General features: G+C 47.5%; 1 protein-coding gene across 1 annotated transcript; it reads right to left on the bottom strand.

The window, feature by feature from the left end:
- Positions 1-556: 556 nt before the first annotated feature.
- LOC120031453 (phosphoinositide 3-kinase regulatory subunit 4-like) lies at positions 557-17,081 on the bottom strand. Its single transcript, XM_038977218.1, is given in 18 exon segments — positions 557-1,048; positions 1,227-1,347; positions 1,876-2,065; positions 2,167-2,298; positions 2,459-2,670; positions 6,202-6,366; positions 9,651-9,816; positions 10,015-10,237; positions 10,380-10,477; positions 11,802-12,003; positions 12,147-12,350; positions 13,587-13,732; positions 13,844-14,017; positions 14,656-14,877; positions 15,016-15,150; positions 15,272-15,890; positions 16,019-16,152; positions 16,319-17,081. Coding segments are annotated over 18 exon segments (4,032 nt in total). The 5' UTR covers positions 17,037-17,081; the 3' UTR covers positions 557-877.
- Between the last annotated feature and the right edge of the window lie 385 nt (positions 17,082-17,466).

Here is a 17,466-nt window from a genome sequence, read left to right as displayed (position 1 = left end):
TCACACAATTGACCAGTTAGATTGATTTATTATGCATAAAAAAAAAATGTATTAGTCAGTTACCCAATCAAGACAGGGCCCCCCAGTTACCCATGTGGGCCCCCTACCTCCTCCCCTCCCCTCATTTGACGATTAGCAGAGCGGCAGCAGGCTGTCTACACTCCTTGAGAGCGGGCTCCTGAATCATCCCATGGTTGGCGGTCGCAGTAAAAAAAATATACATATATAATTACATAGACTGTATAATATAGACTGTATATATTTCCTTATTATTTTTGCTGCCTATTGGGTCCCCTATGGGCCTGGATCCAGGGGCTTCAGCCCTGGTAAGCCCCTGCATTAATGGATATGCTGTTGTGTTTTGATATACAAATTAAACTTGTGACAGTTGTCATCGATAACAGCTATGGTTTGAGAATGTGGACACTGTTCATGCCAAGGATTGGTTTCAGTCCTGGTCATGGCCTGGTTTGTTAACGTTACAACTTTGAGACTATGAGAGAAGACTATTGTGCTCAATAAACACTAAAACTATAGAGTTCATAATAGCAGTTCATAAAGGGTTCATTCATCATACCAAACTTTATTGACACTTCTTGAACAGTTGCTTTTGAGCAGTTTAACATAAACAGATATCAGGCATTGCATAATTGTGACTTCAGTGAATGTCATTACAAACAAAGGGTTGACATCTACTCGTATTTTGCGACAGGATTTCCAGAAGCTTCTCTTATATTAATTAGCTTTAAAGTATACTATGTACAAAAGTCTACAACATAGATCAAAACTCTGGGGTGAAGATGTTGAGGACTAGTATGTGTGGTTGGTTGGTTGGGTGTGTCTGTCAGCGAGAGTGGGAGGGCCTGAAAGGGGCAGTTTATTTCCAGACTTTGACGATGCCGTCTCTGGACGAAGTGACGATGAAGCCCTGTGTGGTCTGGAAAGTGGCGATGTCAGTGATGATGTCATGGTGGCCCACGGGGAGGGACTCTGGGCCCCTGCGGGGGGCGTCCTCTGTGGCTCCACTCTTCTGTTTGCTGTGGATCTCCTGACAGGACAGGGAATGTAGGTCAATCTCTCCCTGTCTTGTGGTTTCTTATTCATACATGTTTATAACGCTGCAAATAAATTGCTCTCCCAGAAATGATGTATTGAACACCTCATTGTAGGACCAGGTGCTTAGAGGAATACACTGACTACACTGCCACCGTCCTATCAGGGCATACCTGTACAACCTCGGTGCCCTCGATGATCTTGCGGCTGTAGAGGACTGAGGGACAGTGCAGCGGTTCATTGGCTCCACCTGCCACGATGTAGGACCTCTCTGGGTAAGCCAAGTCCCAGAACCTGGTAATAACACAGAACACAGTATAGAAATAAGACTTGACTGACAAAACAAACAAGCTAACGCCATCCAACACACTTCTTGGCTAAGCCAAATTGTCAAACACAAACTTAAATGTCCTCCGGCAAACATACATGGTCAGAACTGGGTTAAATATATCAGAAGGATGGTTAGTCCAGTCGAGAGTATAGCAAACATACATGGTCAGAACTGGGTTAAATATATCAGAAGGATGGTTAGTCCAGTCGAGAGTATAGCAAACATACATGGTCAGAACTGGGTTAAATATATCAGAAGGATGGTTAGTCCAGTCGAGAGTATAGCAAACATACCTGGTCAGAACTGGGTTAAATATATCAGAAGGATGGTTAGTCCAGTCGAGAGTATAGCAAACATACATGGTCAGAACTGGGTTAAATATATCAGAAGGATGGTTAGTCCAGTCGAGAGTATAGCAAACATACATGGTCAGAACTGGGTTAAATATATCAGAAGGATGGTTAGTCCAGTCGAGAGTATAGCAAACATACCTGATTCTCATGTCGGAGCCGGCTGTGAGGAGGAGGGGGTTCCCGTCTGCAGGGCTGCAGTAGATCCCATGGACACTGTGGGGGGACGGCTGCATCTCTGAGAGAGGGGGAGCAGAGCTGGCCCACAGCGTGAACTTCCTGTCCCCAGTCTCCATGTCCCACATGGATACCTCATTGTTGCCCTGGACCGCTACAAAACAGCAACAAAACACACAAATAATAGCTTGATTTGACCCTCAAAGAAAGGTTTCGTTAATAAAGATAAAAAAATATGATGACATCGAGTCTCACCAGCAATGACGGAGTATTGGTAGAGCGGGTGCATGAGCAGCCGTCTGATTCGTGCTCGGGCAGGGTGGGAGTGATTTGAGATGGGGAGCTGGAACCGCATGTCCCAGCATGCCATAGTGCCGTTGCTTGTACCTGTGTGTGGACGAATCAGAATAGGATTCAGTAGATAAGTCACAACTCTGTTTAAGTTTACAATGCAATTTTCAGACGAAATCCATTTACATTTTTCATACACACAACATGCACCACACAACCCACATCCACCCACGTGCTCACACCAACACCCACATACCCAGGCAGAGCCAGCACTGGTGCATGTCCACGGTGAAGGAGGTGATGAGGCCCAGGCGGAGGTCGTGGCGGAGGGTCCAGGCGTTGGAGTTGGAGCGCAGGTCCCAGCCCACCAGGGAGCCGTTCACCGTGGCGTAGGCCAGCACAGACTGGGCTCCAGAATTAAAATGGTGGATGTCCACCACGCAGCCGTCATCCTTCTGGTCCAGGAACCTGAGAGGACAGTCGATATAACAGTAAAATGTGGAGTAACTCATTATTACTGTCACACCCTGGCCTTAGTTATCTTTGTTTTCATTATTATTTTAGTTAGGTCAGGGTGTGACATGGGGAAGTTTGTGTTTTTTGTATTGTCTAGGGTGTTGTATGGTTTAGGGGGTTTAGTAGAGGAGATGGTTTAGTGTTCAGTGTAGGTGTCTAGGAAAGTCCATGGTTGCCTGAATTGGGTCTCAATTAGAGACAGCTGGTTATTGTTGTCTCTGATTGGGAGCCATATTTAAGGCAACCATAGGCTTTAGCTTTTTGTGGGTAATTGTCTATGTTGAACGTTTGTTGCTTGTCCCTGCACTTACGTCATTAGCTTCACGGTCGTTTGATGTTTTGGTTTGTTTTGTGTATAGTGTTCGTTTTCGTGTTTTTCCTCTCTTCTGAATAAAAGAAGATGTACTTTCCACACGCTGCGCCTTGGTCCAATCTCTCACCCAAAGACGATCGTGACAGAATTACCCACCAATCCAGGACCAAGCGGCGTGTCAAGCGGCAACAGGACCCACCTACACAGGATTCATGGACATGGGAGGAGATATTGGATGGAAAGGGACCTTGGGCACAACCGGGAGAATATCGCCTCCCTCGTGAAGAGCTGGAGGCAGCTAAAGCCGAGAGGAGGCGATATGAGGAGGCAGCACGGAAGCAAGGCTGGAAGCCCGTGAGTACAACCCAAAAATTTCTTGGGGGGGGCCTTAAAGGGAGTGTGGCGAAGTCAGGTAGGAGACCTGCGCCTACTCCCTGTACTTACCGTGGAGAGCGAGAGTACGGGCAGACACCGTGTTACGCAGTAGAGCGCATGGTGTCTCCTGTACGCGTTCATAGCCCGGTTCGGTACATTCCAGCTCCACGTATCGGCCGGGCTAGATTGAGCGTTGAGCCGGATGTCATGAAGCCGGCCCAACGCATCTGGTCACCAGTGCGTCTCCTCGGGCCGGCTTACATGGCACCAGCCTTACGCATGGTGTCCCCGGTTCGCCTACATAGCCCGGTGCGGGTTATTCCACCTCCCCGCACTGGTCGGGCGACGGGGAGCATACAACCAGGTAAGGTTGGGCAGGCTCAGTGCTCAAGGGAGCCAGTACGCCTGCACGGTCCGGTATTTCCGGCGCCACCTCCCCGCCCCAACCCAGTACCACCAGTGCCTCCTCCACGCACTAGCCCTATGGTGCGTGTCTCCAGCCCTTTACCACCAGTGCCTAAACCACGCACCAAGCCTCCTGTGTGTCCCCAGAGTCCTGTGCGTCCTGTTGCTGCTCCCCGCACTAGCCCTGAGATGCGTGTCCCCAGTCCGGTACCACCAGTTCCGGCACCACGCACTAGGCCTAATGTGCGCTCCCAGGGTCCAGTATGCCCTGTTCCTTCTCCCCGCACTAGCCTGAAGGTGCGTGTCCTTAGCCCGGTGCCTCCAGTTCCGGCACCACGCACCAGGCCTACAGTGCGCCTCATCCGGCCAGAGCCATCCGTCTGCCCAGTGCCATCTGAGCCATCCGTCTGCCCAGCGCCATCTGAGCCATCCGTCTGCCCAGCGCCATCTGAGCCATCCGTCTGCCCAGCGCCGTCTGAGCCATCCGTCTGTCCCGAGCCATTAGAGCCATCCGTCTGTCCCGAGCCATTAGAGCCGCCCGTCTGTCCCGAGCCGTCAGAGCCGTTAGTCAGTCAGGAGCCGCTAGAGCCATTCGTCAGTCAGGATCTGCCAGAGCCGCCAACCAGACAGGATCTGCCAGAGCCGCCAACCAGACAGGATCTGCCAGAGCCGCCAACCAGACAGGATCTGCCAGAGCCGCCAACCAGACAGGATCTGCCAGAGCCGCCAACCAGACAGGATCTGCCAGAGCCGCCAACCAGACAGGATCTGCCAGAGCCGCCAACCAGACAGGATCTGCCAGATCCGTCAGCCAGCCATGAGCGTCCAGATCCGTCAGCCAGCCATGAGCGTCCAGATCCGTCAGCCAGCCATGAGCGTCCAGATCCGTCAGCCAGCCATGAGCGTCCAGATCCGTCAGCCAGCCATGAGCAGCCAGATCCGTCAGCCAGCCATGAGCAGCCAGATCCGTCAGCCAGCCATGAGCAGCCAGATCCGTCAGCCAGCCATGAGCCGTCCAGCCAGGATCCGCCAGCCAGCCATGAGCCGTCCAGCCAGGATCCGCCAGCCAGCCATGAGCCGTCCAGCCAGGATCCGCCAGAGCCGTCCAGCCAGGATCCGCCAGAGCCGTCCAGCCAGGATCCGCCAGAGCCGTCCAGCCAGGATCCGCCAGAGCCGTCCAGCCAGGATCCGCCAGAGCCGTCATTCAGTCCGGAGCTGCCGTCCCTCAGTCCGGAGCTGCCCCTTATCCTGGTGCTGCCCCTTATCCCGGTGCTGCCCCTTATCCCGGTGCTGCCCCTTAGTCCGGTGCTGCCCCTTAGTCCGGTGCTGCCCCTTAGTCCGGTGCTGCCCCTTAGTCCGGTGCTGCCCCTTAGTCCGGTGCTGCCCCTTAGTCCGGTGCTGCCACTTAGTCCGGTGCTGCCACTTAGTCCGGTGCTGCCACTTAGTCCGGTGCTGCCACTTAGTCCGGTGCTGCCACTTAGTCCGGTGCTGCCACTTAGTCCGGTGCTGCCCCTTATTCCAGTGGGGTTAAGAAAGCGGGTAGTGACTATGGTGGGGTGGGGACCACGACCAGTGCCAGAGCCGCCACCGTGGACAGACGCCCACCCAGACCCTCCCCTAGACTTTATGCTGGTGCGCCCGGAGTTCGCACCTTAAGGGGGGGGTTATGTCACACCCTGGCCTTAGTTATCTTTGTTTTCATTATTATTTTAGTTAGGTCAGGGTGTGACATGGGGAAGTTTGTGTGTTTTTTGTATTGTCTAGGGTGTTGTATGGTTTAGGGGGTTTAGTAGAGGAGATGGTTTAGTGTTCAGTGTAGGTGTCTAGGAAAGTCCATGGTTGCCTGAATTGGGTCTCAATTAGAGACAGCTGGTTATTGTTGTCTCTGATTGGGAGCCATATTTAAGGCAACCATAGGCTTTAGCTTTTTGTGGGTAATTGTCTATGTTGAACGTTTGTTGCTTGTCCCTGCACTTACGTCATTAGCTTCACTGTTGTTTTGGTTTGTTTTGTGTATAGTGTTCGTTTGTGTTTTTCCTCTCTTCTGAATAAAAGAAGATGTACTTTCCACACGCTGCGCCTTGGTCCAATCTCTCACCCAAAGACGATCGTGACAATTACATTGTGGCATCAAAATGATACTGCGGTATCTACTGCATGATCATGATAACTACATGATACTACAGTCTCTACTGCATGATCATGATAACTACATGATACTGCAAGTCCCTTGGTGGTGGATGAGGTGAGTTTCCCCCTACTATGTAAAGTGCTTTGTGTACCTCAGTTGGTAGAAAAGCGTTATATAAATCCAATAAATAATAATTATATCAACTACTGTAAATAAAACCAACTTTCTGCTTGATCAACCCATGATGGATAGTACATACCTGGTCTGAAAGGGGTTCACTTTGGGTGATTTGGGGGGCTTGTTGGCCTCGATGGCCAGGAGCTGGATGGAACCGTTGTCTGAGGCAGCAGCCAGGTAGTGTGACCCCTGACAGAAGGTCAAGGTCTTCACGTGGCCCCCGATGCGGGAGTACGTCAGCACTGACCTGTAAGACAGCATCAAAACATTCACACAGGTTGGATTGAGGCCTGTTGTTCATTAGTTTTTCCATCAACGTTTTGGTCATTTATAGCAGACGCTCTTATTCAGAGTGACGCTCTTATTCAGAGTGACGCTCTTATCCAGAGTGACGCTCTTATCCAGAGTGACGCTCTTATCCAGAGTGACGCTCTTATCCAGAGTGACGCTCTTATCCAGAGTGACGCTCTTATCCAGAGTGACGCTCTTATCCAGAGTGACGCTCTTATCCAGAGAGACGCTCTTATCCAGAGAGACGCTCTTATCCAGAGTGACGCTCTTATCCAGAGTGACGCTCTTATCCAGAGAGACGCTCTTATCCAGAGAGACGCTCTTATCCAGAGAGACGCTCTTATCCAAGTGCATTCCAATCAAATCTTAGATGGTCAACACAGGTAGAGCACATCTGTGAAAAGGCGAGCTGATGTCTGTTCCTCCTCCGATGCCTTAATACACTTTCATATACATTGCCTTCAGAAAGTACTCACACCCCTTGACTTTTCACATTTTGTTGTGATACAGCCTGAATTAGAAAATTTATTAAATTAAGATTTTGTGTCCAACACACAATACCCCATAACGTCAAAGTGGAATTCTGTTTTTAGAATTTTGTTTTAATGAATTCTAAATGAAAAGCTGAAATGTCTTGAGTGCTGAGGAGTATTTCTGTCTGGAATAAATCCCTTTTGTGGAGAAAAACTCATTCCGATTGGCAGGGCCTGGCTCCCCAATGGGTGGGCCTATGCCCTCCCAGTCCCACTCATGGCTCCGCCCCTGCCCAGTCATGTGAAATCCATAGATTAGGGCCAAATGAATTTATTTCAATTGACTGATTTCCTTCTATGAACTGTAACTTAGTAAAATCTTAGAAATTGTTGCATGTTGTGTTTACATTTTTGTTCGAAATAAATGAGATATTTCTGTATTCCATTGTCAATAAATTGGCAAAAATCTCTAAAAACATGTTTTCACTTTGTCATTATGATGTATTAATATATTTTTAATTCAGGCTGTAACATATCAAAATGTGGACTAAGTCAAGGGGTATGAATACTTTCTGAAGGCACTGTACCTAAAGAGGACCTGGTAACGGTGTTCACCACCTATATCCTGGTAACGTTTTTCACCACCTATATCCTGGCTATATCCTGGTAACGGTATTCACCACCTATACACGGTAACGGTTTTCATCACCTATATCCTGGCAACGGTATTCACCACCTATACCCGGTAACGGTATTCACCACCTATATCCTGGTAACGATATTCACCACCTATACCCGGTAACGGTTTTCACCACCTATATCCTGGCTATATCCTGGTAACGGTATTCACCACCTATATCCTGGTAACGGTTTTCACCACCTATATCCTGGCTATATCCTGGTAACGGTATTCACCACCTATATCCTGGTAATGGTTTTCCCCTCCTGCTCAGATAAACTAGGGTAAGTGTACGTATTAAGCCCACCAAAATCTAAGTTCAGACATTTCTAACATATACTTGTAACAATAGTCGTCGGGAGAAGGAGAGGAGGACCAAAGTGCAGCGTGGTACGTATCCATAATACTTTTAATCAAAATGAATACACGAACAAAAACAACAAAACGACCAACGAACAGTTCTGACAGGTGCAACAAACACTAACCAGAAAATAACCACCCACAAACACAAGTGGGAAAACAGGCTACCTAAGTATGGCTCCCAATCAGAGACAACGATAGACAGCTGCCCCTGATTGAGAACCATACCAGGCCAAACACATAGAAATAGAAAACCTAGACTTACAACATAGAATACCCAGACATAGAATACCCACCCACATCACACCCTGACCAAACTAAAAATAGAAACATACAAAGCAATCTACGGTCAGGGCGTGACAATACTGCCCTCATTTTTATTTAAAAAATTGGAGATAACATGAAAGACTCATCTCTCATGTGATGTTTTATAACTTGACTTAGATTTTATTATAATACATACAAATATTTATTAAATATGTGCAAAGTCCAGAGTGGGCTTAATGGGTATCAAGTGTACCCTTTAAGCCATGGGTGTTCCAAATAAACCCACCTCTTAAATAATATATTTTAATTAATTTCCAAATGTTCAAAACTGACATTTCTTATGTAAAATGTGATTATATTAATCTCCCATAAAGTTATTCAAATAATCTTAATATTGCTATTCATCATGGAAGTAGTACTCATAACACACACAGCTTTCAATGAATGTCTGAAATCTGACATTTGCTGTACTGCTATTCTTGTTAAATTAGTCCAACTTGTCTTCCTAAAGTCTATTTGAAGACTGTTTCAACTCTCCCTCTCTACTATGTGTTAAAAGGTACAGGTGGTGGACCAAAAAGAAAAACAGATTCACCTGGATGAATGAAAGACAACAAAATGACAATGCCCCCACCCGAAAATACATGAGTAGTCGCCCAATAGTCATCTTTTAGTCCCTCATTTGTTATCATTTTTGTCCACCACTTGCAGGTCTTCTATCCCTGATAACCCTCAACCCTGGTTGGTTATTGGTTACTACTTGGTTAACTGGTTGTATATTGGTTACTACTTGGTTAACTGGTTGGTTACTGGTTACTACTTGGTTAACTGGTTGGTTATTGGTTAACTGGTTGGTTATTGGTTACTACTTGGTTAACTGGTTGTATATTGGTTACTACTTGGTTAACTGGTTGGTTACTACTTGGTTAACTGGTTGGTTACTACTTGGTTAACTGGTTGGTTACTACTTGGTTAACTGGTTGGTTATTGGTTACTACTTGGTTAACTGGTTGGTTATTGGTTACTATTTGGTTAACTGGTTGGTTATTGGTTACTACTTGGTTAACTGGTTGGTTATTGGTTACTACTTGGTTAACTGGTTGGTTATTGGTTACTACTTGGTTAACTGGTTGGTTATTGGTTACTACTTGGTTAACTGGTTGGTTATTGGTTACTACTTGGTTAACTGGTTGGTTATTGGTTACTATTTGGTTAACTGGTTGGTTATTGGTTACTATTTGGTTAACTGGTTGGTTATTGGTTACTATTTGGTTAACTGGTTTGTTATTGGTTACTACTTGGTTAACTGGTTGGTTATTGGTTACTACTTGGTTAACTGGTTGGTTATTGGTTACTACTTGGTTAACTGGTTGGTTATTGGTTACTACTTGGTTAACTGGTTTGTTATTGGTTACTACTTGGTTAACTGGTTGGTTATTGGTTACTATTTGGTTGGCGTACCTGGTGGTGGTGGTTTTGCCCTCCATCTTCTGGCTGTCCCAGACCTTGACGGTGCCGTCGTTGGAGGCCGTGGCGAAGATGGAGTGCTCGTCTGACACACGGATACGGTTGACAGCAGACTTGTGCTCATGGAGGTGGGCCACTAGGAGACCCTTAGGGTGCCACCCTGCAGAACAAAACAACACAATGTGGATGTGGAGGGGCCCTGACTAACCCTACTGCTTGTTGACATTTCTGCTGTGCTTAGTCCAAATTGGCAAGAAACACACCTCTAGTGGTATATTCAATAATATAATGACCAAAAAAGAATCCCTTGTGGAGTCATTATGGACTAACCTTTGTTGTCCCAGTGGCACTACTTTACCTGGCGGAGGCGGACGGCTCTCCCATTCAGCGCTCTCCATCATCTGCTTGGCCATGCGCTCTGCGCTGCACTGCTCCCTCTTCTGCTGCACCAGATGTTGAAGCTCCGCCTTGCACGTGTTGAGACGACGCTGGTAGGTGGAGACTGCGCCTGCAGACTGCCCCACAGGGACACCAGGGGAGGCTGTGGTCTTCCTGGTCTGAGTCCCTGCCCCTTCAGGCACCTGGTGGAGTACAGAGATATAAGGTAGGTTACCAGACTATAAAATAAATCAATTAGTATATCAATCAATCGATCATTCAACCCTCGCCCCCCCCCCCCCCCCTTAATTCTTAGCAGACATCATAGGTTAACCCGTTATGTACCGTGGGGGGCTCTGGTGCCGTAGCCGCTGACTCCTGAGAGCCAAACATGCTCTTCCACTCTTCATTCATGTTGGAGTCCTGTTTGGTGTGTTTCCGTGCTGAAAGGGAAAAACAGAAAAAGCTAAGAAACACTAGTTAAGAAGCATTCAGCACTGGAGGTCAAACGTTTGAGGACTGTTGGATTGAATAGCCATTAAGTTGAAGGGGGCTCCCTCTTTTCAGCTATTCCAATAAGCCATGGAGAAGGCACTACGGTTTCAAACATCTAATGAAAATACTAACGGGAGACGGCAGGCGTTAAAAGGAGCTGAAGGCCAACGCAGATACAACAGGTTTTAAGACCACCAGACTACATGAAGCAGTTGGGAGCTGGGAGATATGCTAATCACAGGACATGTTAGAGTGAGTAGTTAAATTAGTCACCAGCAGCAGTCCAACACTCCAAAAGGACAGTTCCATGCGATTGAAACATACCAGCTGCAACACACAGTCACTTTTAGCCCACAGTAAATTGTGTCAGACAAGCTACTAACAATGCCTATGAAAAAAACACTCCAAAACGCCCAACAGGTTGATGTTAATATACTGTACCTGTTATCCTATGGCGTAGATACACAACACAATCTTTCAGTGTGTCCTTGAATAAATACTTTCTATTGAATACCATGGTCTAGACCCATATGGGATTTAACTGGTATAGTGTTCCTTAAACAGACTAAGGGCCTTAGATACATTGTTTACACTACTGCCAGAGAGCACACAGGTCTTTTTAACAGAACGTGATGCCCCTAGGGGGAGTCTGTCTGGTATGTTAACACAACTCAAGGCCAGTCGGACAGTTTATTTGACCACAGGGAAAAGGAGATGTATGTGTGCTGCTGCAGGAATAACCAAATAAAGGTTTGACTGAACACTAACATGTACTGCTCTGTCGTGTGTTGACAGCCACAGAGGTAATGAGAACTTGTGAAAACTCTGCTTGTCCTGATGCAGTTTAACCCATCTAGTGAATTAAATGTAATGAGGCGATGTGGGTAATCTGGGGGAAATGCTGTCTGGATGGGATTATTTGTTATGCACATCATTACAGGCTAAACCACACCAGCAATATACCAGATGCTGTGGTGATGAAGTCTGCAAACAGATAAATGACAGGTCATTGATATCAAACATGTTGAAAATATATAATAACTATAATATCAACCTATCCAATCTTTTCAGTGTTTACACACAAGAGTTTTAAGGCTAAGGGTCAACTTGGCTGTGTTTACACAGGCAGCCCATTTCCATTTTTTTCTCTTCAATATTTGGGCAAAATATCAGAAATGGGCTGTCTGTGTATTTGCAGACTTTGGGTTTGTGTACCCCTCTCTGCTATTACAGGGGTGTACTTTGACCACCAGGTGTCAGTGGCGTCCCTACCTCTCTTGTCCTCGGCCTCCTGTTTAGGTTTGACCAGGTCCACCTGGCGTCCCATGATGCCCAGCGTGGCCAGGTCAATGACCCCGCTCTAGACTGCCTCCCCCAGGTGGCTCTGGTCTCCCATGTTGGCCTTGGCCTTGTTGGACTTGAGCATGAAGTCCTTCAGTGCTAGCAGTTTGTCCTCTTCAGCCTCCGTCATCCCCTACAATAAACAATTATCACCATCGTTGTGATCATCATCATCATCATCATCATCATAACAATAATGGTCAAACGTTGTGCATTATATGGAAACAATACATTTCCCATCCATGTAACGTCGAGACATCACTCCCGCCCTCTGACCTGAGAGAGCAGTTTCTTAAGCAGCTGGGCGATGGCGGGGTCCTCCGGAATGGGGCATTCTGGGAGTGAGCCGCTACGCTTCTTCTGCCGCAGCAGCAGGTGGCGGAAGAGGCTGGCGATGTCTTTGGAGCGCAGGGAGTAGTCGAAGATGGAGCGGCTCACTGGCTCCTTCAGCACACTCAGCAGTACTATCTCTTTATCAATCTGAGAGGAAACACAGCCTCATTTAACATAGCACAGTACAGCATACCATAGCATATCACACCATAACATAACATAGCACAGTACACCATAACATAGCACAGTACAGCATACCATAGCATATCACACCATAACATAACATAGCACAGTACACCATAACATAGCACAGTACAGCATACCATAGCATATCACACCATAACATAACATAGCACAGTACACCATAACATAGCACAGTACAGCATACCATAGCATATCACACCATAACATAACATAGCACAGTACACCATAACATAGCACAGTACAGCATACCATAGCATATCACACCATAACATAACATAGCACATTACACCATAACATAGCACAGTACAGCATACCATAGCATATCACACCATAACATAACATAGCACAGTACACCATAACATAGCACACCATAACATAGCATAGTACAGCACACCATAACACAGCACAGTACACAATAACATAGTACAGTACACCATAACATAGCACAGTACAGCATACCATAGCATATCACACCATAACATAGCACAGTACAGCACACCATAACATAGCACAGTACACCATAACATAGCACAGTACATCACACCATAACATAGCACAGTACACCATAACATAGCACAGTACACCATAACATAGCACAGTACATCACACCATAACATAGCTCAGCACACAATAACATAGCACAGTACAGCACACCATAACATAACATAGCACAGCACACAATAACATAGCACAGTACAGCACACCATAACATATCATATTACAGTACAGCACACCATAACATAGCACAGTACACCATAACATAGCATAGCACAGTACACCATAACATAGCACAGTACACCATAACATAGCACACCATAACATAGCACAGTACACCATAACATAGCACAATACACCATAACATAGCACACCATAACATAGCACAGCAGACCATAACCTAGCATAGCACAGCACACCATAACATAGCAAAGCACAGCACACCATAACATAGCACAGTACACCATAACATAGCACCTCATAACATAGCGAAGTACAGCACACCATAACATAGCATAGCACAGTACAGCATAACATAGCATAGCACAGTACAGCATAACATAGCATAGCAAAGTACAGCACACCATAGAATAGCACCACATAACATAATTGAATAAGAGTCTGGGAGATTCTTTCAATGTGTTACACGTGAAGTTGGTAAGTGAGCGTGTGTGGAAGTCTTACCTGTATGATGGGCTGGGTGATGAAGGGGTTGAGGTGAGGCATCAGTTTGCAGTAGACGTCTGCTATGTTGAGATGCTGGGCCACCACGGTGATGAAGCCCACCGCCCCGTAGCGGATCCACAGGTTGGGGTGGCACAGGAATGGGGCTTTCAAAATAAGGGGGAAAAGTTCATCACAAAAAGTGCCTTTTTTACATAGTATAGTAACAACACTATCCTTCCCCTGCCATCTCTAAGCTCCTCTCCACCCCATCTCACCGATGTCACTGACAAACTCGTAGATGTGTGGTTTCTGCAGCAGGCCCAGCTGGCACATGCAGGTGAGAGAGTTGAGGGCCTTGTAGATGACAAACTCCTCCGCGTCACTCAGACCCTGCTGCAGGAGGGGCTTCAGGATGGATGAGCTCTGCCAGCCCACGTACGCCGCCACACCTGGAGGAAATGGAAAGAGAGAGAGAGAGAAAGAGAGAGAGAGAGAAAGAGAGAGAGAGAGATGGAAAGAGAGAGAGAGATGGAAAGAGAGAGAGAGATGGAAAGAGGGAGAGAGAGAAAGAGAGAGAGAGAAAGAGAGAGAGAGATGGAAAGAGAGAGAGAGAGATGGAAAGAGGGAGAGAGAGAGAGAGACGGAAAGAGGGAGAGAGAGAGAGAGACGGAAAGAGGGAGAGAGAGAGAGACGGAAAGAGGGAGAGAGAGAGAGACGGAAAGAGGGAGAGAGAGAGAGACGGAAAGAGGGAGAGAGAGAGAGAGAGAGATGGAAAGAGGGAGAGAGAGAGATGGAAAGAGAGTGAGAGAGATGGAAAGAGAGGAAGCGAGATGGAAAGAAAGGAAGAGAGAGAGAGATGAAAGAGGGAGAGTAAAAGAGAAAATTAAAAGACAGAAACCAAGAGGAAGGGGGAGGAGGGGGAGAGTGGAGAGAGTGGAAAGTGAAAGACGGGTCATTGAAGAGAAAATATATTCTAGGATCTCTGTATCTCGGAGACTTCCTGCATGTACACATCCAGCTTTTTCCATTAGCATATTTGAGTGACTAAGTGTGGGCACCGTGTCTGTGGCACAGTCCTCCACCTTACCCACGATGCTGTCGAAGAAGGCTCCCCGAAGGTGCCAGTCATTCTTGTCGTTCAGGAAAGTGATCATGTGGGACAGGAGCACGTCGTTGGCCTTCTGCCGGCCGAAGAACACACAGAGCCGCGTGATGCCGTTCTCCATCAGAGACTGCTTGACGATGTTCTCCGAGTCGCTCAGTAACGTAACCACCTTCTGCTGCACCATCTCATGAAGCGCCTGCAGCTCTGTCAGGAGGAACAGGAAGTCAGAACAGAATATAATTTCCCCAAGGGAGCGTCAGGTGCGGCATTCAGTATCCATGTTTTGGTGATAAACCTCTACCTCCGATCTGATATTTGAGAGAGAGGAGGCCTTAAAATTACCAGAGTCGTAGTTCTCATTGGGGTGGAGGGTCTCCTCTGTGTCCTCCCCATTCAAGCCGTGCTCCATATTGAGGTTATTCTCCTGAACGAGCTCTAAAAAACGCAAAGCTGTCTCAGCCAGGTGGGCTATGTTCTCTGAGAAAAGGAGAGGCGAATGGATAGGCATTACAAACAACAATAAATACTGACAACCTTTGGACAATTAAGTGTGTTATCATATTTAGAGCGACCCGTGGTCATTGTCAACCCAACTGACCTGCGTATGCCAGCCTGACAATGGTGGCGTCGTCCTGCGCCAGGTGGGCGATGCCCGGTAGGATGTACTCTGGGTAGATGTTGACATCGTTACGGGGAACCTCCTTCACCAGCGCCAGCACCTTGGCTAGGGTGCGCACGGCTTGGGCCCTAACCCGTGGCGCCAGGTCGCTGCAGAAGTGCAGCAGGTATGGCGTGATGCGGTCCAGCAGCGTCTCCACCCTGAGGCGGCCCGCCAGGTGCAGCACCAGCTCCAGAGCCGCCAGCTTGGAGTCGCAGGAACGCAGCGTCTGGAGGCAGGAGGTGACGACAGACACCAACACCACCAGACCCTGCTCCTCCTTGGCTGACACCACACTCGACTCCTGGTCCTCCTTCTCAGGCTTCTCTGTCGACCCGCCTGGCCCTCCCCCGCGGAGGTTATGGAGGATGTTATCCAGGTCCTTGCGGATGACCAACACACGCTCGTCTGCCGACTGGAAGGTCTCCTTGGCAAACTGGGCCATGTAGGGCTGCAGAAAGGTGTAGAAGATGTCTGGGAAGGCGTTACCTTTCTGCTGCTTCAGGTACTCCTCCGCAGTCAGACGCTTCTCCGGCTCCCGCTGCACCATCTGGGCCACCTAGGAGGCGAAAAGAGGGTTTTGATGGTTACCAGGAGACAGCGGTACACTTAAGAATTGGTGCTCAGGATGAATTTAGGATTTCACAAGAACATCTTCACGTGAAGATAAAACATATAGACTATTACTAGTTCTCTGATGTAATGGTCTTCTATTTTCATGAGAACATGCTCTGTCTGGAAGTGTCCTTTGCGATACGCCAGAAGTTGGGAGAGATCAAACAGTGGTACTCCCTCTGTGAAGAGTTCTGCGATCACACAACCTAAAAAACACATGAAATAACAGCCAGGGAAGGGGAATGTATATTAGATGTTTAAACACTCTCAATGTCGATCATACAACTACTAGTAAATTGGACGAGTCCATGGCATCCACTTATCTCTCTCCATTGCCCCAAACAGAAAATATGTTTCAGCTATGAAAGTTACCTGCTGAGAAGATATCCATTGCCTGTTTGAGCTTTCCCCTGCTCCTCTGGCTGTTGCTGGTGAGGTCCACCAGAGGGGTATTCTGGTCGCTCTCTGTGGTGAACATACTCCCATCCACAAACCTCTCGGGGGCGATGTAACATGTCCTCCGTCGAGACGTGTCAAAGAAGTAATTAAAGTCAGCTGGGTTGTCCTCAGGCAGATAGGTGGGCTTGAAGCTGGCAAAGTCTGTGAGCAGCACCCAGTTCCAGCTGGTCACCATCACGTTTTCTGTCTTAATGTCACCGTGGCGCACGCCCGATTTGTGCGCCTGGTCTACGGCGGTGAGGATCTGGAAGGCTAGCCAGCGCTTCTCCACATTGTTGAGGAAGGGTCGCGTGCTGATGCGATCATACAAGTTGTCCCGGACGTACTGGCGGAAGAGGATGGCTGCTTTCTCAGTGAGGGAGGCCTTCTGGAAGGGCAGGCAGTTCTGGCACGAGTGTAGTCTGATCTTTAGCTCCTCCAGCTCCTGCTTGTAGCTGGTGAGAGGTAGAGATGGGTCCTGGATGGCAAACACCTTCACCACCACCAGGCCTTCCCTGTGCTTGGCGCGGGCCACCTTAAAGAAGCGCGTGCTGCCCAGGCTCTTGTCGTACTCGTGATCATGGATGTCAGAGAAGTAGCTGTCGACAGATAGGATCTGGGCAGGAGCGATCCCTGCTAGCTGATTCCCCATGGTTCTGCTTCACTCTGACCAGGGTCCTGTACATCAACAAGGTAATCTTGTTGATGATTCGAATGATAAACTCTTTTTCCAGGGTGAAGTTCTGCAGCCCAACGCTCTCTGAACTGTCCAGTACAAAGAGTAGCTTCACCGGACCACACTCACACACTGTGAATGCCAGTTACATTATCATTATAATAATGTCATGATATATTCTGAGCATCAAACACCATATGAATAGTACAGATGAAGGATCTTAATTTGATCACTCTTTTGTTGCTGAAAAATTTCCTGCACCGCAGGAAATGCAAAACGTGTAGTGTGTTCGAGGTTTAAAAAGGCTTCTAAAGTTTGTAATTTATACTTTAGAATGTCAGACTTGATTTGCCCTAATGAAAAATGTATCAACCCCTACAAAAAAATCCCAGTTAACTATAATCCA

This window comes from Salvelinus namaycush, chromosome 37, assembly GCF_016432855.1.
Source record: "Salvelinus namaycush isolate Seneca chromosome 37, SaNama_1.0, whole genome shotgun sequence".
NCBI lineage: Eukaryota > Metazoa > Chordata > Actinopteri > Salmoniformes > Salmonidae > Salvelinus > Salvelinus namaycush.
The sequence above is the reverse complement of the archived record's forward strand: the minus strand, read 5'-3'. Positions and strand labels throughout refer to the sequence as shown.